At 46.7% G+C, this 16,001-nt stretch overlaps 1 protein-coding gene across 1 annotated transcript in view; it reads left to right on the top strand.

The window, feature by feature from the left end:
- Positions 1-16,001, top strand: part of LOC126428410 (5-hydroxytryptamine receptor 2A) — a 164,525-nt gene that overhangs the window by 104,599 nt on the left and 43,925 nt on the right. Inside the window, 1 exon segment of the mRNA XM_050090333.1 lies at positions 4,785-5,248. Within this exon segment, the coding sequence (XP_049946290.1) occupies positions 4,785-5,248 (464 nt within the window).

Here is a 16,001-nt window from a genome sequence, read left to right as displayed (position 1 = left end):
TTACCACCTATGGCATAATCGTACTGGAATGGATTTCTGCCCCTATGTATGCGCATTATATTACATTTATCTACGTTTAGGGAAAGCTGCCAGCTGTCGCACCATGCATTAATCCTCTGCAGGTCCTCCTGGAGTACGTACGAGTCTTCTGATGTTGCTACTTTCTTGTAGACAACCGTGTCATCTGCAAATAGTCTCACGGAGCTACCGATGTTGTCAACTAAGTCATTTATGTATATTGTAAACAATAAAGGTCCTATCACGCTTCCCTGCGGTACTCCCGAAATTACCTCTACATCTGCAGATTTTGAACCGTTAAGAATGACATGTTGTGTTCTTTCTTCTAGGAAATCCTGAATCCAATCACAAACCTGGTCCGATATTCCGTAAGCTCGTATTTTTTTCACTAAACGTAAGTGCGGAACCGTATCAAATGCCTTCCTGAAGTCCAGGAATACGGCATCAATCTGCTCGCCAGTGTCTACGGCACTGTGAATTTCTTGGGCAAATAGGGCGAGCTGAGTTTCACATGATCTCTGTTTGCGGAATCCATGTTGGTTATGATGAAGGAGATTTGTATTATCTAAGAACGTCATAATACGAGAACACAAAACATGTTCCATTATTCTACAACAGATTGACGTAAGCGAAATAGGCCTATAATTATTCGCATCTGATTTATGACCCTTCTTGAAAATGGGAACGACCTGCGCTTTCTTCCAGTCGCTAGGTACTTTACGTTCTTCCAGCGATCTACGATAAATTGCTGATAGAAAGGGGGCAAGTTCTTTAGCATAATCACTGTAGAATCTTAAGGGTATCTCGTCTGGTCCGGATGCTTTTCCGCTACTAAGTGATAGCAGTTGTTTTTCAATTCCGATATCGTTTATTTCAATATTTTCCATTTTGGCGTCCGTGCGACGGCTGAAGTCAGGGACCGTGTTACGATTTTCCGCAGTGAAACAGTTTCGGAACACTGAATTCAGTATTTCTGCCTTTCTTCGGTCGTCCTCTGTTTCGGTGCCATCGTGGTCAACGAGTGACTGAATAGGGGATTTAGATCCGCTTACCGATTTTACATATGACCAAAACTTTTTAGGGTTCTTGTTTAGATTGTTTGCCAATGTTTTATGTTCGAATTCGTTGAATGCTTCTCTCATTGCTCTCTTTACGCTCTTTTTCGCTTCGTTCAGCTTTTCCTTATCAGCTATGATTCGACTACTCTTAAACCTATGATGAAGCTTTCTTTGTTTCCGTAGTACCTTTCGTACATGATTGTTATACCACGGTGGATCTTTCCCCTCGCTTTGGACCTTAGTCGGTACGAACTTATCTAAGGCGTACTGGACGATGTTCCTGAATTTTTTCCATTTTTGTTCCACATCCTCTTCCTCAGAAATGAACGTTTGATGGTGGTCACTCAGATATTCTGCGATTTGTGCCCTATCACTCTTGTTAAGCAAATATATTTTCCTTCCTTTCTTGGCATTTCTTATTACACTTGTAGTCATTGATGCAACCACTGACTTATGATCACTGATACCCTCTTCTACGTTCACGGAGTCGAAAAGTTCCGGTCTATTTGTTGCTATGAGGTCTAAAACGTTAGCTTCACGAGTTGGTTCTCTAACTATCTGCTCGAAGTAATTCTCGGACAAGGCAGTCAGGATAATGTCACAAGAGTCTCTGTCCCTGGCTCCAGTTCTGATTGTGTGACTATCCCATTCTATACCTGGTAGATTGAAGTCTCCCCCTATTACAATAGTATGATCACGAAACTTCTTCACGACGTTCTGCAGGTTCTCTCTGAGGCGCTCAACTACTACGGTTGCTGATGCAGGTGGTCTATAGAAGCATCCGACTATCATATCTGACCCACCTTTGATACTTAACTTAACCCAGATTATTTCACATTCGCATTCGCTAATAACTTCACTGGATATTATTGAATTCTTTACTGCTATAAATACTCCTCCACCATTGGCGTTTATCCTATCCTTGCGGTATATATTCCATTCTGTGTCTAGGATTTCGTTACTGTTCACTTCCGGTTTTAACCAACTTTCCGTTCCTAATACTATATGCGCACTATTTCCTTCAATAAGAGATACTAATTCAGGAACCTTGCCCTGGATACTCCTGCAGTTTACCAATATTACGTTAACTTTTCCTGTTTTTGGTCTCTGAGGACGGACGTTCTTTATCAACGATGATAATGTCCTCTCTGGTAAGCCGTCAGGTATTTTATCGTTTCGCCCAAGGGGGGGTCCCTCTAACCTAAAAAACCCCCGTGTGCACGCCACACGTACTCTGCTACCCTAGTAGCTGCTTCCGGTGTGTAGTGCACGCCTGACCTGTCTAGGGGGGCCCTACAGTTCTCCACCCAATAACGGAGGTCGATGAATTTGCAACCATTATAGTCGCAGAGTCGTCTGAGCCTCTGGTTTAGACCCTCCACACGGCTCCAAACCAGAGGACCGCGATCGACTCTGGGCACTATGCTGCAGATATTAAGCTCAGCTTGCACTCCGCGTGCGATGCTGGTTGTCTTCACCAAATCAGCCAGCCGCCGGAAGGAACCAAGGATGGCCTCAGAACCCAAGCGGCAGGCGTCATTCGTTCCGACATGTGCTACTATCTGCAGCCGGTCACACCCAGTGCGTTCAATAGCTGCCGGAAGGGCCTCCTCCACATTACGGACGAGACCCCCCGGCAAGCACACCGAGTGCACACTGGCATTCTTCCCCGACCTACCCGCTATTTTCCTAAGGGGCTACATAACCCGCCTAACGTTGGAGCTCCCTATAACTAATAGGCCCGCCCTCTGTGACTGTCGGGACCTTGCCGGAGAATAGGCCACTGGCCCAACAGGCGAGGCATCCTGTGGTGGCTCGGAAACGATGTCATCACCACTAGGAAGCACCCCGTACCTGTTGGAAAGGGGTAAGGCAGCTGCCACGCGGCCAGATCCCACCTTCGCCTTTCGGCCAGGCACGCGCGAGCCCACCACTGTCCGCCATTCACCCTGGAGTGATGGCTGACCGGTAAGATGCTCACTGCCGGAAGACGCAGCGACATCAGGGGTTCCATGTGATTCCAAGGCCACCGAAGTAGGCATAGGTCTCACCACAGTTGCCCCAACGCCACTACGAGCCGACGCCTGCGCCTCGAGCTCGATGAGCCTAACAGACAAAGCCTCCACCTGCCCCCGAAGAGTGGCCAATTCTCCTTGCGTCCGCTCACAACAACCACAGTCCCTACACATGACTATGTTTACCCTACTCTATACGGTGACAAATTCCCAAGATAATCTTCTGATGAGCTACTCTGATAATCAAGAAACACTCACTGAAATACGAGACGCGAAAACTACGCTAGGTTTTCCCAGAAAAACTATTTAAAAGCTAAGCGCAGCAAATAAGTACAAAAACGCTTTATACAAACAGTACTCGCTGCTGCTGGTGCTGTCGCTCTGGCTGTCACAAGACAACTGCTGATTCAAGTGACTAGTGGCTAACGGCCGCGAAACAAACAAAAGACGGTTTTAGGGCGCTTTCTGTTCTAAACGATCAAGAAAACACTAAGAAATCTAACACGAAAACTACGTAAAGTTTTATCAAGAACTGTTAGTTACTATGCAGAGCAGATAAACACAAATAGAATCCCTTCCTTAGTGGAAGGTCGTAAACAAAATGCAAAATAAACGCTTTATACAAACAGTACTCGCTGCTGCTGGTGCTCTCGCTCTGGCTGTCACAAGACAACTGCTGATTCAAGTGACTACTGGCTAACGGCCGCGAAACAAACAAAAGACGGTTTTAGGGCGCTTTCTGTTCTAAACGATCAAGAAAACACTAAGAAATCTAACACGAAAACTACGTAAAGTTTTATCAAGAACCGTTAGTTACTATGCAGAGCAGATAAACACAAATAGAATCCCTTCCTTAGTGGAAGGTCGTAAACAAAATGCAAAATAAACGCTTTATACAAACAGTACTCGCTGCTGCTGGTGCTCTCGCTCTGGCTGTCACAAGACTCATACTCCTTTCCCCGTCGATTCTGTGGAGAACGTTCCCATTTCTTACCTTACTTGGCGTTTAGCAATTTTCCTTAACGCTACATCTTCAAATCTTTAGACTCGCAGTCCATCGTTCACCTCCAATGCTCCACTCTGGGGGTGTTTTGAGAAATGTCATTCTTAAATGTGGTAACTGTCCGATACCTGTACCTCAATTCGGTAAGGTGTCCTCTCTCTTTCTGTACGAGATTCATTTTTATGTCCCTCTTGCGCCATCCATCATAAAGTTTTTTTTTTTTCTTTCCTGGATGGCATTTGCTATGCGGCCCCTAATTTTAGTGTTAAGTTTCTCACTAGTGTCATATGTGCTACTCCTCAGCCTTTCATTTTCTTTCGTATCCTCTTCATTCGCAATCTGTGGCGTGTAGTCCGTTCAACTTGTTATCATTCCTACATTCACAGAGCCGTTATGTAGACTGGAGCGACACCACCAGCAGTCGACCAAAGGTGTAAACGCCCAGAAGATGACCCCTGCGTCTCGTTGAAACCGGTTGGCGGTATAATAATAATAAATGCGATTAAGACTGTTTTTGAATAATTGATTAATCATACTAATCGCTGCTTCATCTGTTGTCCAAAACTCCAAGTGAGTGTGTTGAGCTGTATGCGGCCTGTCAATCTTCTGTACCACCTTCGTCGCCGATTTAAGGGCTTTTTCGAGGCTATAGTCGCACGGCTGACGCCCCGGTTCGCGTGCTGTGGCCAGGCCCGCCGCCGACGCCGTGGCGCGGGGCGCAGAACCACCAGCCGAAGCGCTGCTCGCTGGCCAACCTGGTGGTGCAGACTGGCGCCAGCGTGGCGGCGCTGCCCGCCTTCAACGGGCAGGCGTGCGTCGCGCTGTACCCGGTGGGCGGCCGCACGGCGCCGCCCATGCCGGCCCACCTGTCCGGCCACCCCCAGCAGCCCCAGCAGCAGCCCCAGCAACAGCCCCAGCAGCAGCTGGCGCAGATACCAGAGGCGTCCTCCGGCGGCGGCTGCAGCCTGCTCGACACGGACAACCCGTCCGCCGTGGCCGAGCTGTCCGTCAGGACGCTGACGCCGCTGCTGTTGGCGCAGCCCGCCGTGGCGCCAGTGCCGGTGGCGCCAGTGCCGCAGCCGCTCACTCCGTCGCCCCAGCAGCAGCTCACTGGCGCCAGTCCCATCCCGCCGCCTGCTGCCTTCCAGACAGAGGTATCCGCTCCACATATCCACTGTGCTCTCTGCATGCTGCGCCACTCCCGTTCTCTATGAGACTTCCTTATCTATCTATCTGGGCAACATTACAACCACCAGACTCCGCGCGGAGTGGCCGCGCGGTTTGAGGCGCCGTGTCGCGAATTGCGCGGCCCCTCCCGCCGGATGTTTGAGCGCTCCCTCGGGCATGGGTGTGTGTGTTGTTCTTAGCGTAAGTTAGATTGGTAAGTGTGTAAGTCTAGGGACCGATGATCTCAGCAGTTTGGTCCCTTAGGAATTCTCCCCCCCCCCCCCCCTCCTATCCCCAGCCCCCAACACACACACACACACACACACACACACACACACACACACACACATACATACACATATACACACATGCACACACAAACACACACACACACACACACACACACACACACACACACACACACACACACACCAGCAGACCCAGACCCTCTTTTACATCTAATTAGGCACTGTACACTGCTTCGCAATTGCTGATGAACAGAGACGGTGTCGGCCACGAACAATCATAAACAATGATGGCCGACATGAAACAGTACGTACCGTATAGAGGTGGAGTCCTATATTTGTAGCGAAAAATAGTACAGATTTAATAAGTTTCCTTTAATTTACGTCTATGGTCACAAACTTTTTGTTAACAGATTATCGGTTTCGGTCTTTAATGACCATCATCAGATCTGCTTAAAAAAAAAAGGAGTCCTAATGTACTGCAGCCATAGTGGCATTGTCAAATGTCAAATGCGGAATCAGCACCAGCATCGTCAAATACATATAAATAACATCACATGTACATGTTAAATGCGGAATCAGCACCAGCATCGTCAAATACATATAAATAACATCACATGTACATGTTAAATGCGGAATCAGCACCAGCATCGTCAAATACATATAAATAACATCACATGTACATGTTAAATGCGGAATCAGCACCAGCATCGTCAAAGACATATAAATAACATCACATGTACATGTTAAATGCGGAATCAGCACCAGCATAGTCAAATACATATAAATAACATCACATGTACATGTTAAATGCGGAATCAGCACCAGCATCGTCAAATACATATAAACAACATCACATGTACGATTACCGAAACCGGTAACCTGTTAACAAAAAGTTTTTGACCATAGACGTAAATTAAAGGAAACTTATTACATACACGGGTGACTCTTTTTTTCGCGACGATGTCGCAGCTTGTGAAACTAGTACAGATTTAACCACATAGGAAAGTAGGGTAATAGGCACATACAGGTTGAAGAAAAAAATGCCACATTTGGTGTGGTGTCACCACCAGACACCACACTTGGTAGGTGGTAGCCTTTAAATCGTCCGCGGTCTGTTAGTATACGCCAGACCCGCGTGTCGCCACTGTCAGTGATTGCAGACCGAGCGCCGCCACACGGCAGGTCTAGTCTAGAGAGACTCCCTAGCACTCGCCCCAGTTGTACAGCCGACTTTGCTAGCGATGGTTCACTGACTACAGAAGCTCTCATTTGCAGAGACGAAAGCATAGCCTTCAGCTACGTCATTTGTTACGATCTAGCAAGGTGCCATAGCATTTGATATTTATCTTGAAGCATGTACTGTCAAGACCGATGTACACCACTTATGGATTAAAGTTAAGTATTCTACCAGTTACCTCCTATTTTGCTAGTCTTATTTCTCTGACCTGCTCCAGATTTCACGCCAATCTGCGTGAGCTTAACGCGTGCCTTTCGGCTACCTCCGAGTGGCTTGGCTGTCTTGCCACGCCACTACATTTGGCAGTAAGGATGCCACTCCTCATCTCAGTTCAAGACAAAAGTACACCTAATAGTACATAGTACCACCAACAGGTTTAATAGAAACGCAATATAAGAAACGAGGCTGTGGCAACGCTCTAACGGCGTGCAGTGCGGCCAAGAACGGGTGGCATGAGCTCTGCACTGTAAACCATTACCTCAGTGAGAGGAGGCAGTGACGTGATGAACAGCTATGCAGACTCGCCGTTGCTTTCGCGCCAAACAAAATGCTTCAAATGCCTCAAAGCACTATGGGACATAACATCTGAAGTCATCAGTCCCCTAGAACTTAGAACTACACTACTGGCCATTAAAATTGCTACACCACGAAGATGAGGTGCTACAGACGAGAAATTTAACCGACAGGGAGAAGATGCTTTTCAGAGGATTCACACAAGGTTGCCGCCGGAGGCGACACCTACAACGTGCTCATATGAGGAAAGTTTCCAACCGACTTCTCATACACAAACAGCAGTTGACCGGCGTTGCCTTGTGAAACGTTGTTGCGATGCCTCGTGTAAGGAGGAGAAATGCGTACCATCATGCTTCCGCCTTTGATAAAGGTCGGATTGTACCCTATCGCGATTGTGGTTTATCGTATCGCGACATTGTTGCTCGCGTTGGTCTAGATCCAATGACTGTTACCAGAATATGGAATCGATGGGTTCAGGAGGGTAATACGGAACGCCGTGCTGGATCCCTACGGCCCCGTATCACTAGCAGTCGAGATGACAGGCATCTTATTACATGGCTGTAAAGGATCGTGCAACCACGTCTCGATCCCTGAGTCAACAGATGGAGACGTTTCCAAGACGACAACCATCTGCATGAACAGGTCGACGACGTTTTCAGCAGCATGGACTATCAGTTCGGAGACCGTGGCTGTGGTTACCCTTGACGCTGCATCACAGACAGAAATCTGGGTGCACGAATGGCAGAACGTCATTTTGTCGGACGAATCCAGGTTCTGTTTACAGCATCATGATGGTCGCATCCGTGTTTGGCGACATAGCGGTCAACGCACATTGGAAGCGTGTATTCGTCATCGCCATACTGACGTATCACCCTGGGTGATGGTATGGGGTGCCATTGGTTACACGTCTCGGTCACCTCTTGTTCGCATTGACGACACTTTGAACAGTGGACGTTACATTACAGATGTGTTACGACCCGTGGCTCTACCCTTCATTCGATCCTTGCGAAACCCTACATTTCAGCAGGATAATGCACGACCGCATATTGCAGGTCCTGTACAGGCCTTTCTGGATACAGAGACTGTTCGACTGCTGCCCTGGCCAGCACATTCTCCAGATCTCTGACCAATTGAAAACGTCTGGTCTATGGTGGCCGAGCAACTGGCTCGTCACAATACGCCAGTCACTACTCTTGATGATCTGTGGTATCGTGTTGAAGCTGCATGGGCAGCTGTACCTGTACACGCCATCCAAGCTCTGTTTGACTCAATGCCCAGGCGTAACAAGGGCGTTATTACGGCCAGACGTGGTTGTTCTGGGTACTGATTTCTCAGGATCTATGCACCGAAATTGCGAGAAAATGTAATCAAATGTCAGCTCTAGTATAATATATTTGTCCAATGAATACTCGTTTATCATCTGCATTTGTTCTTGGTATAGCAGTTTTAATGGCCATTAGTGTAAAAATCTAGTGGGTTATGCTCCTGGAACGTGGAGACCAGAACATTTGACTTCCATAACCAATCCATTTCCATCGAAAAGCTCCATTTAAATAGTTATGCATGTCATTCCAAAGAGTAGCGCGGTTCACCATCATGCTGAAACCTTAGCTGTCGCCGAACACCAAGTGGAACGTTTTTTAGTGCGTCTGGCAACGTATTACAAAGAAACGTACAGGGGAGCATTCGACTTGTCCGGCAATAGGTATAGACCCAAAAGCACTCCTCTCACGATTCCAGCCCACAGGTTCACGCCAAAACATACCTGATAGCCACATTCAAGTGTGACATGTGGTTTCTGTTCCGACCTCTGTGGCTATTGTGGAGGCTGAAAATGCTTCAGGAGTGAAATCAGATTCGTCAGTCCGTATCACATTATTTATAAAATTTTGGTTATCTTCCAGTTGGAGCAAAAGCCATTCACAATGCTGTACTCGTCGAATGCGCTCTTTTGGCCGCCGGTATTGAGTTCACGTGTAACGATATGGATGCAGTTATTCATAGTGCAACACTTCAACAATCAATCTTTGGAACTGCCTTGCAAAACCGCGAGTACTTTGCTGAAATGACTGGTGAATAGTTTCAAGAACCGCGTCTTCTGTTCGTGCTGTATGTCGAGTCCTTGTACGACCTCAGTCCACTACTTCTGGACGAAGATTTCCGGTTTCGCGAAGGCGTTACTCCAGGCGACGAGAAACATTCTCATCGGGACGGGGCCTTTGAGGGTACCCTGCAGTATATACAAAAGCAGCAGCTGCTTGGTTATCAAATGCACTCAGCGCCAAAACCATATCGAACGTATTCATCGTTTGTTTACACTATCGAAAAGCCGTCCTCATGTAATTTACAGGACCTATTATGGTTATGAACTGTGGGGTTGGTTGGCACATTTACACATTTTGATGGATCCGTCACGTAATAGGCTACTGACATGCGACAAAATGATGTCCTCCTTAGAAACGGCGAGAACTAAAGAACGGACATCCAGAAAATAAAAGAGGAACCTGACGAGGATTCCAACCATATCTCCATGGTTTAATGCAGTGCGCCAGTGCGTCCCTTCAGTTGAGCTACGTTGGTAACTGGAGCACTGAACACATCTTTCATTTAATCTCTCAGCCAGAAATCACACGATTGAAGATCAGGTGACCTGGACGGGTAGGCTGTAAGGAAATGAAGGTTGATAATTCTGAGCATCCGGCCGATGTGACCGAGCTGTTCTAGGCGCTTCAGTCCGGAACCAAGCGGCTGCTACGGTCGCAGTCTCGAATCCTCCCTCGGGCATGGATGTGTGTGATTCCTTAGATTAGTTAGGTTTACTTAGTTCTAAGTCTAGGGGACTAATGACCTCAGATGTTAAGTCCCATAGTGCTCAGAGACGTTTGAACCACTTGAATTCTCAGCATTTCGAAACGCCTCTGCAGCAGCTGCTTCATTGGCTGTGCAATGCACGGAGGAGCGCCATCTTGCATAAAAATGGTCCCACCCACTCATGCCGTTGTTGAAGTGTTGGACTGATGTTAGTGACCAAAAGACTCGCAGCTTTTATCAATGACGGTGCAGCTAACAAGACCCATAGTATTCGTCTTCCCGGAAAAATAGATCCCTACGATATTCGATGCCGTCAACCTGTAGCACACAGTCACCTTTATATAATGAAGTAGTGACGGTTGATGTGCGTGCGGACTTTGTGTTGCCCATATTTTGCAATTCTGCGTACTGACATGTCCCTGGAGAAGGAAATGTGCTTCATCCATCCGGAGAAAATTCGTGGTCATTCATTGTCCATTTGCGAGCGAGAAATTCCAGAGGGGACGTTTGTCTCGCTGGGACATCAGCAGGGAGCAACTCCTGAACATCGTAGGTGATTTTGTGTGGAAATCTATGCAGGATTTTTCGTAGTATGTTATACACCGTGCTCGCAAGCATGTCCAACGTTCGGACATTCCCCCCCTGCACTGCAAGTTCGCACGCCACCGTTCGAACCCTTGTAATGGGCGAGTTGTGGCGCCCTGAAAATATTCTAAGTTTGGAGTTGGCGTGGCCGCGCTGGGGCCTCTCGGCGAGCCGTGGCTCATCGGCGGCCACGTGGTGCCGAACATTAGCCAGGGGCAGGCCAACAGCATGCCTGGGAATTCCATGGTGACGCTGCGACGATGAAGGAGATGCCAGGAGTGCCAAAGATGGCGGACTTTGTGAAACCATGATGGCAGACATTTTTCAGTTCATATACAAATTCATAATAGCAGAGGAATCATGACACCTTAAAAAGAAGCATGTACAGGGCTATTACAAATGATTGAAGCGATTTCATAAATTCACTGTAGCTCCATTCATTGACATATGGTCACTACAGATACGAAGAAAAACTCATAAAGTTTTGAAACTTCCTGGCAGATTAAAACTGTGTGCCCGACCGAGACTCGAACTCGGGACCTTTGCCTTTCGCGGGCAAGTGCTCTACCATCCGAGCAACCGAAGCACGACTCACGCCCGGTACTCACAGCTTTACTTCTGCCAGTATCTCGTCTCCTACCTTCCAAACTTTACAGAAGCTCTCCTGCGAAACTTGCAGAACTAGCACTCCTGAAAGAAAGGAGTGCTAGTTCTGCAAGTTTCACAGGAGAGCTTCTGTAAAGTTTGGAAGGTAGGAGACGAGATACTGGCAGAAGTAAAGCTGTGAGTACCGGGCGTGAGTCGTGCTTCGGTTGCTCAGATGGTAGAGCACTTGCCCGCGAAAGGCAAAGGTCCCGATTTCGAGTCTCGGTCGGGCACACAGTTTTAATCTGCCAGGAAGTTTCATATCAGCGCACACTCCGCTGCAGAGTGAAAATCTCATTCTGGAATCATAAAGTTTTGTTCGGCTGAAGCCGCACTTCAGGTTTCTGCCACCAGAGCTCTCGAGAGCGCAGTGAAACAAAATGGCGACCGGAGCCGAGAAAGCGTACGTCGTGCTTGAAATGCACTCACATCAGTCAGTCATAACAGTGCAACGACACTTCAGGACGAAGTTCAACAAAGATCCACCAACTGCTAACTCCATTCGGCGATGGTATGCGCAGTTTAAAGCTTCTGGATGCCTCTGTAAGGGGAAATCAACGGGTCGGCCTGCAGTGAGCGAAGAAACGGTTGAACGCGTGCGGGCAAGTTTCACGCGTAGCCCGCGGAAGTCGACGAATAAAGCAAGCAGGGAGCTAAACGTACCACAGCCGGCGGTTTGGAAAATCTTACGGAAAAGGCTAAAGCAGAAGCCTTACCGTTTACAATTGCTACAAGCCCTGACACCCGATGACAAAGTCAAACGCTTTGAATTTTCGGGGCGGTTGCAACAGCTCATGGAAGCGGATACGTTCAGTGCGAAACTTGTTTTCAGTGATGAAGCAACATTTTTTCTTAATGGTGAAGTGAACAGACACAATGTGCGAATCTGGGCGGTAGAGAATCCTCACGCATTCGTGCAGCAAATTCGCAATTCACCAAAAGTTAACGTGTTTTGTGCAATCTCACGGTTTAAAGTTTACGGCCCCTTTTTCTTCTGCGAAAAAAACGTTACACGACACGTGTATCTGGACATGCTGGAAAATTGGCTCATGCCACAACTGGAGACCGACAGCGCCGACTTCATCTTTCAACAGGATGGTGCTTCACCGCACTTCCATCATGATGTTCGACATTTCTTAAACAGGAGATTGGAAAACCGATGGATCGGTCGTGGTGGAGATCATGATCAGCAATTCATGTCATGGCCTCCACGCTGTCCCGACTTACCCCCATGCGATTTCTTTCTGTGGGGTTATGTGAAAGATTCAGTGTTTAAACCTCCTCTACCAAGAAACGTGCCAGAACTGCGAGCTCGCATCAACGATGCTTTCGAACTCATTGATGGGGACATGCTACGCCGAGTGTGGGAGGAACTTGATTATCGGCCTGATGTCTGCCGAATCACTAAAGGGCCACATATCGAACATTTGTGAATGCCTAAAAATACTTTTTGAGTTTTTGTATGTGTGTGCAAAGCATTGTGAAAATATTTCAAATAATAAAGGTATTGTAGAGCTGTGAAATCGCTTCAATCATTTGTAATGACCCTGTACATTACCATTATTTGCACGATGATTCTGATTGTGTAGTCAGATTTTCAATATCTTTATTAGTTTAAAGTTCAGTATCTGACTGTAAATTATACAAGTAAGACCCCGCAATGAATTTCCAAAATCTAAACGGTTCATCCGATTTTGTCGATCGACATGTCTTTAGAAAGCTATTAGTGTAAACCTAAATTGGAATGAATTACAGGCATGTAACTTGAATAGTACATGTGTTATATGAGGTCAAAGTGGCTAATTACTATTGATCGCGTCAGGCCATAAGTACTCCACAGTTACACGAAAAAACGGTAGCAGAATGCTTATAAATATATTTATTCTTCTATGTCTTCGTTTATATCCGATATATACTATTCATGAAGAAATTCGTCAATCATTTACTGTATTTAAAAAAGCACAGAGACATTAGGCTACTGGCCTACCTTTTTTTTCTATTCCTTTGATATATGTTTGATTTGTTTATGTATTTAATAATGTGTGTTAGAGCTTCTTTACCGTCCAGCTGTAGGAATATTTATTTAATTTCAAGTTATTTAAATGTAAATCCAGTATTTCAAATGCGATTCAAAATGTTTGTGAGTGTGCGTTGGCTTGGAGACATGACGGGAGGGCTATCGCCAATCACAGCGCTCGTTACTAAGGGAGGCGACTACCGAAGTGGTTGCAGAGGGAGTTCTGAATAGTGTGGCTCGAGGGACAGTCGCAAAGGACACGGCCAGTTCTGGACAGTACGGCACAGGACATGGAGAGGCTGATGGACGAGGAGGCGCGACGGGTGGTCGCGGGAAAGACTTAGAGCAGTTTGCCCGTGGTCGCGATAGATAGAAATATTTCGTAGTGCCGACCTGTGCTCTTGTGAGACTTCCGGGCTTCTGCAGTGAAGACGTAGTATGCATTTAGAAGTAAATATCTCGTGAGCTATGTTCTTGTTCAAAACTAATTACGTGAAGTAGGAATCTATTGTTTCCCTGTCATTCAACTTATATTTCATTTAATTGCTGGACCATCGACACCAATAAGTGTGTTACAGTAATAAAGGGCATTCTTAAAGGTACTTCTGCTGGTGTACTCATCATTTAAAGTCGTTAACATAGTACCTGCAGATTTTATTTAATTGCAATATTTCATTTACAGGGTGTTTCAAAAATGACCGGTATATTTGAAACGGCAATAAAAACTAAACGAGCAGCGATAGAAATACACCGTTTGTTGCAATATGCTTGGGACAACAGTACATTTTCAGGCGGACAAACTTTCGAAATTACAGTAGTTACAATTTTCAACAACAGATGGCGCTGCAAGTGATGTGAAAGATATAGAAGACAACGCAGTCTGTGGGTGCGCCATTCTGTACGTCGTCTTTCTGCTGTAAGCGTGTGCTGTTCACAACGTGCAAGTGTGCTGTGGACAACATGGTTTATTCCTTAGAACAGAGGATTTTTCTGGTGTTGGAATTCCACCGCCTAGAACACAGTGTTGTTGCAACAAGACGAAGTTTTCAACGGAGGTTTAATGTAACCAAAGGACCGAAAAGCGATACAATAAAGGATCTGTTTGAAAAATTTCAACGGACTGGGAACGTGACGGATGAAAGTGCTGGAAAAGTAGGGCGACCGCGTACGGCAACCCCAGAGGGCAACGCGCAGCTAGTGCAGCAGGTGATCCAACAGCGGCCTCGGGTTTCCGTTCGCCGTGTTGCAGCTGCGGTCCAAATGACGCCAACGTCCACGTATCGTCTCATGCGCCAGAGTTTACACCTCTATCCATACAAATTTCAAATGCGGCAACCCCTCAGCGCCGCTACCATTGCTGCATGAGAGACATTCGCTAACGATATAGTGCACAGGATTGATGACGGCGATATGCCTGTGGGCAGCATTTGGTTTACTGACGAAGCTTATTTTTACCTGGACGGCTTCGTCAATAAACAGAACTGGTGCATATGGGGAACCGAAAAGCCCCATGTTGCAGTCCCATCGTCCCTGCATCCTCAAAAAGTACTGGTCTGGGCCGCCATTTCCTCCAAAGGAATCATTGGCCCATTTTTCAGATCCGAAACGATTACTGCATCACGCTATCTGGACATTCTTCGTGAATTTGTGGCGGCACAAACTGCCTTAGACGACACTGCGAACACCTCGTGGTTTATGCAAGATGGTGCCCGGCCACATCGCACGGCCGACGTCTTTAATTTCCTGAATGAATATTTCGATGATCGTGTGATTGCTTTGGGCTATCCGAAACATACAGGAGGCGGCGTGGATTGGCCTCCCTATTCGCCAGACATGAACCCCTGTGACTTCTTTCTGTGGGGACAGTTGAAAGACCAGGTGTACCGCCAGAATCCAGAAACAATTGAACAGCTGAAGCAGTACATCTCATCTGCATGTGAAGCCTTTCCGCCAGACACGTTGTCAAAGGTTTCGGGTAATTTCATTCAGAGACTACGCCATATTATTGCTGCGCATGGTGGATATATGGAAAATATCGTACTATAGAGTTTCCCAGACCGCAGCGCCATCTGTTGTTGAAAATTGTAACTACTGTAATTTCGAAAGTTTGTCTGCCTGAAAATGTACTGTTGTCCCAAGCATATTGCAACAAACGGTGTATTTCTATCGCTGCTCGTTTAGTTTTTATTGCCGTTTCAAATATACCGGTCATTTTTGAAACACCCTGTTTAAGTGTCTATTCATTCAAACTTCGCAACTGCCGAGTGATAGGAACCTTCGACCATTCGACTCACGTGTATATTCGTATTGTATACTGTAGACTCAGCAGTATTTGGCCTGTAATACGGAGACTAGAAACTACATATCCCAACCCCTAGACAACGAAACCAGCCAAAACTTATAATATTGCAACTCTTAGTCCGAGGGTACATAGTTGAGGGCCTCACCACATCATTTCATCTTATTTGAACGCCCGCACCCTCCTGTAGTGATGTGGCCGTATGTTCGACAGACGTCAGATTAACTGATTTCCTCTCTCTGTCACTCTGCTCTTCGAATTTTGCAATCGTTCTCCAGACTCCTAGCAGACGTCGGACCAATGCCTTACTTCGTACCCTTGAGTGACCGGAAGTTCTGCAGGGATATTGGCACACAGACACCGTCCTTGTAAAAGAGCTTTACCA

The sequence above is a fragment of the Schistocerca serialis genome, chromosome 12 (assembly GCF_023864345.2).
Source record: "Schistocerca serialis cubense isolate TAMUIC-IGC-003099 chromosome 12, iqSchSeri2.2, whole genome shotgun sequence".
Classification (NCBI taxonomy): domain Eukaryota; kingdom Metazoa; phylum Arthropoda; class Insecta; order Orthoptera; family Acrididae; genus Schistocerca; species Schistocerca serialis.
Note: the sequence above shows the minus strand (reverse complement) of the source record. Positions and strands in the feature narration are given on the sequence as shown.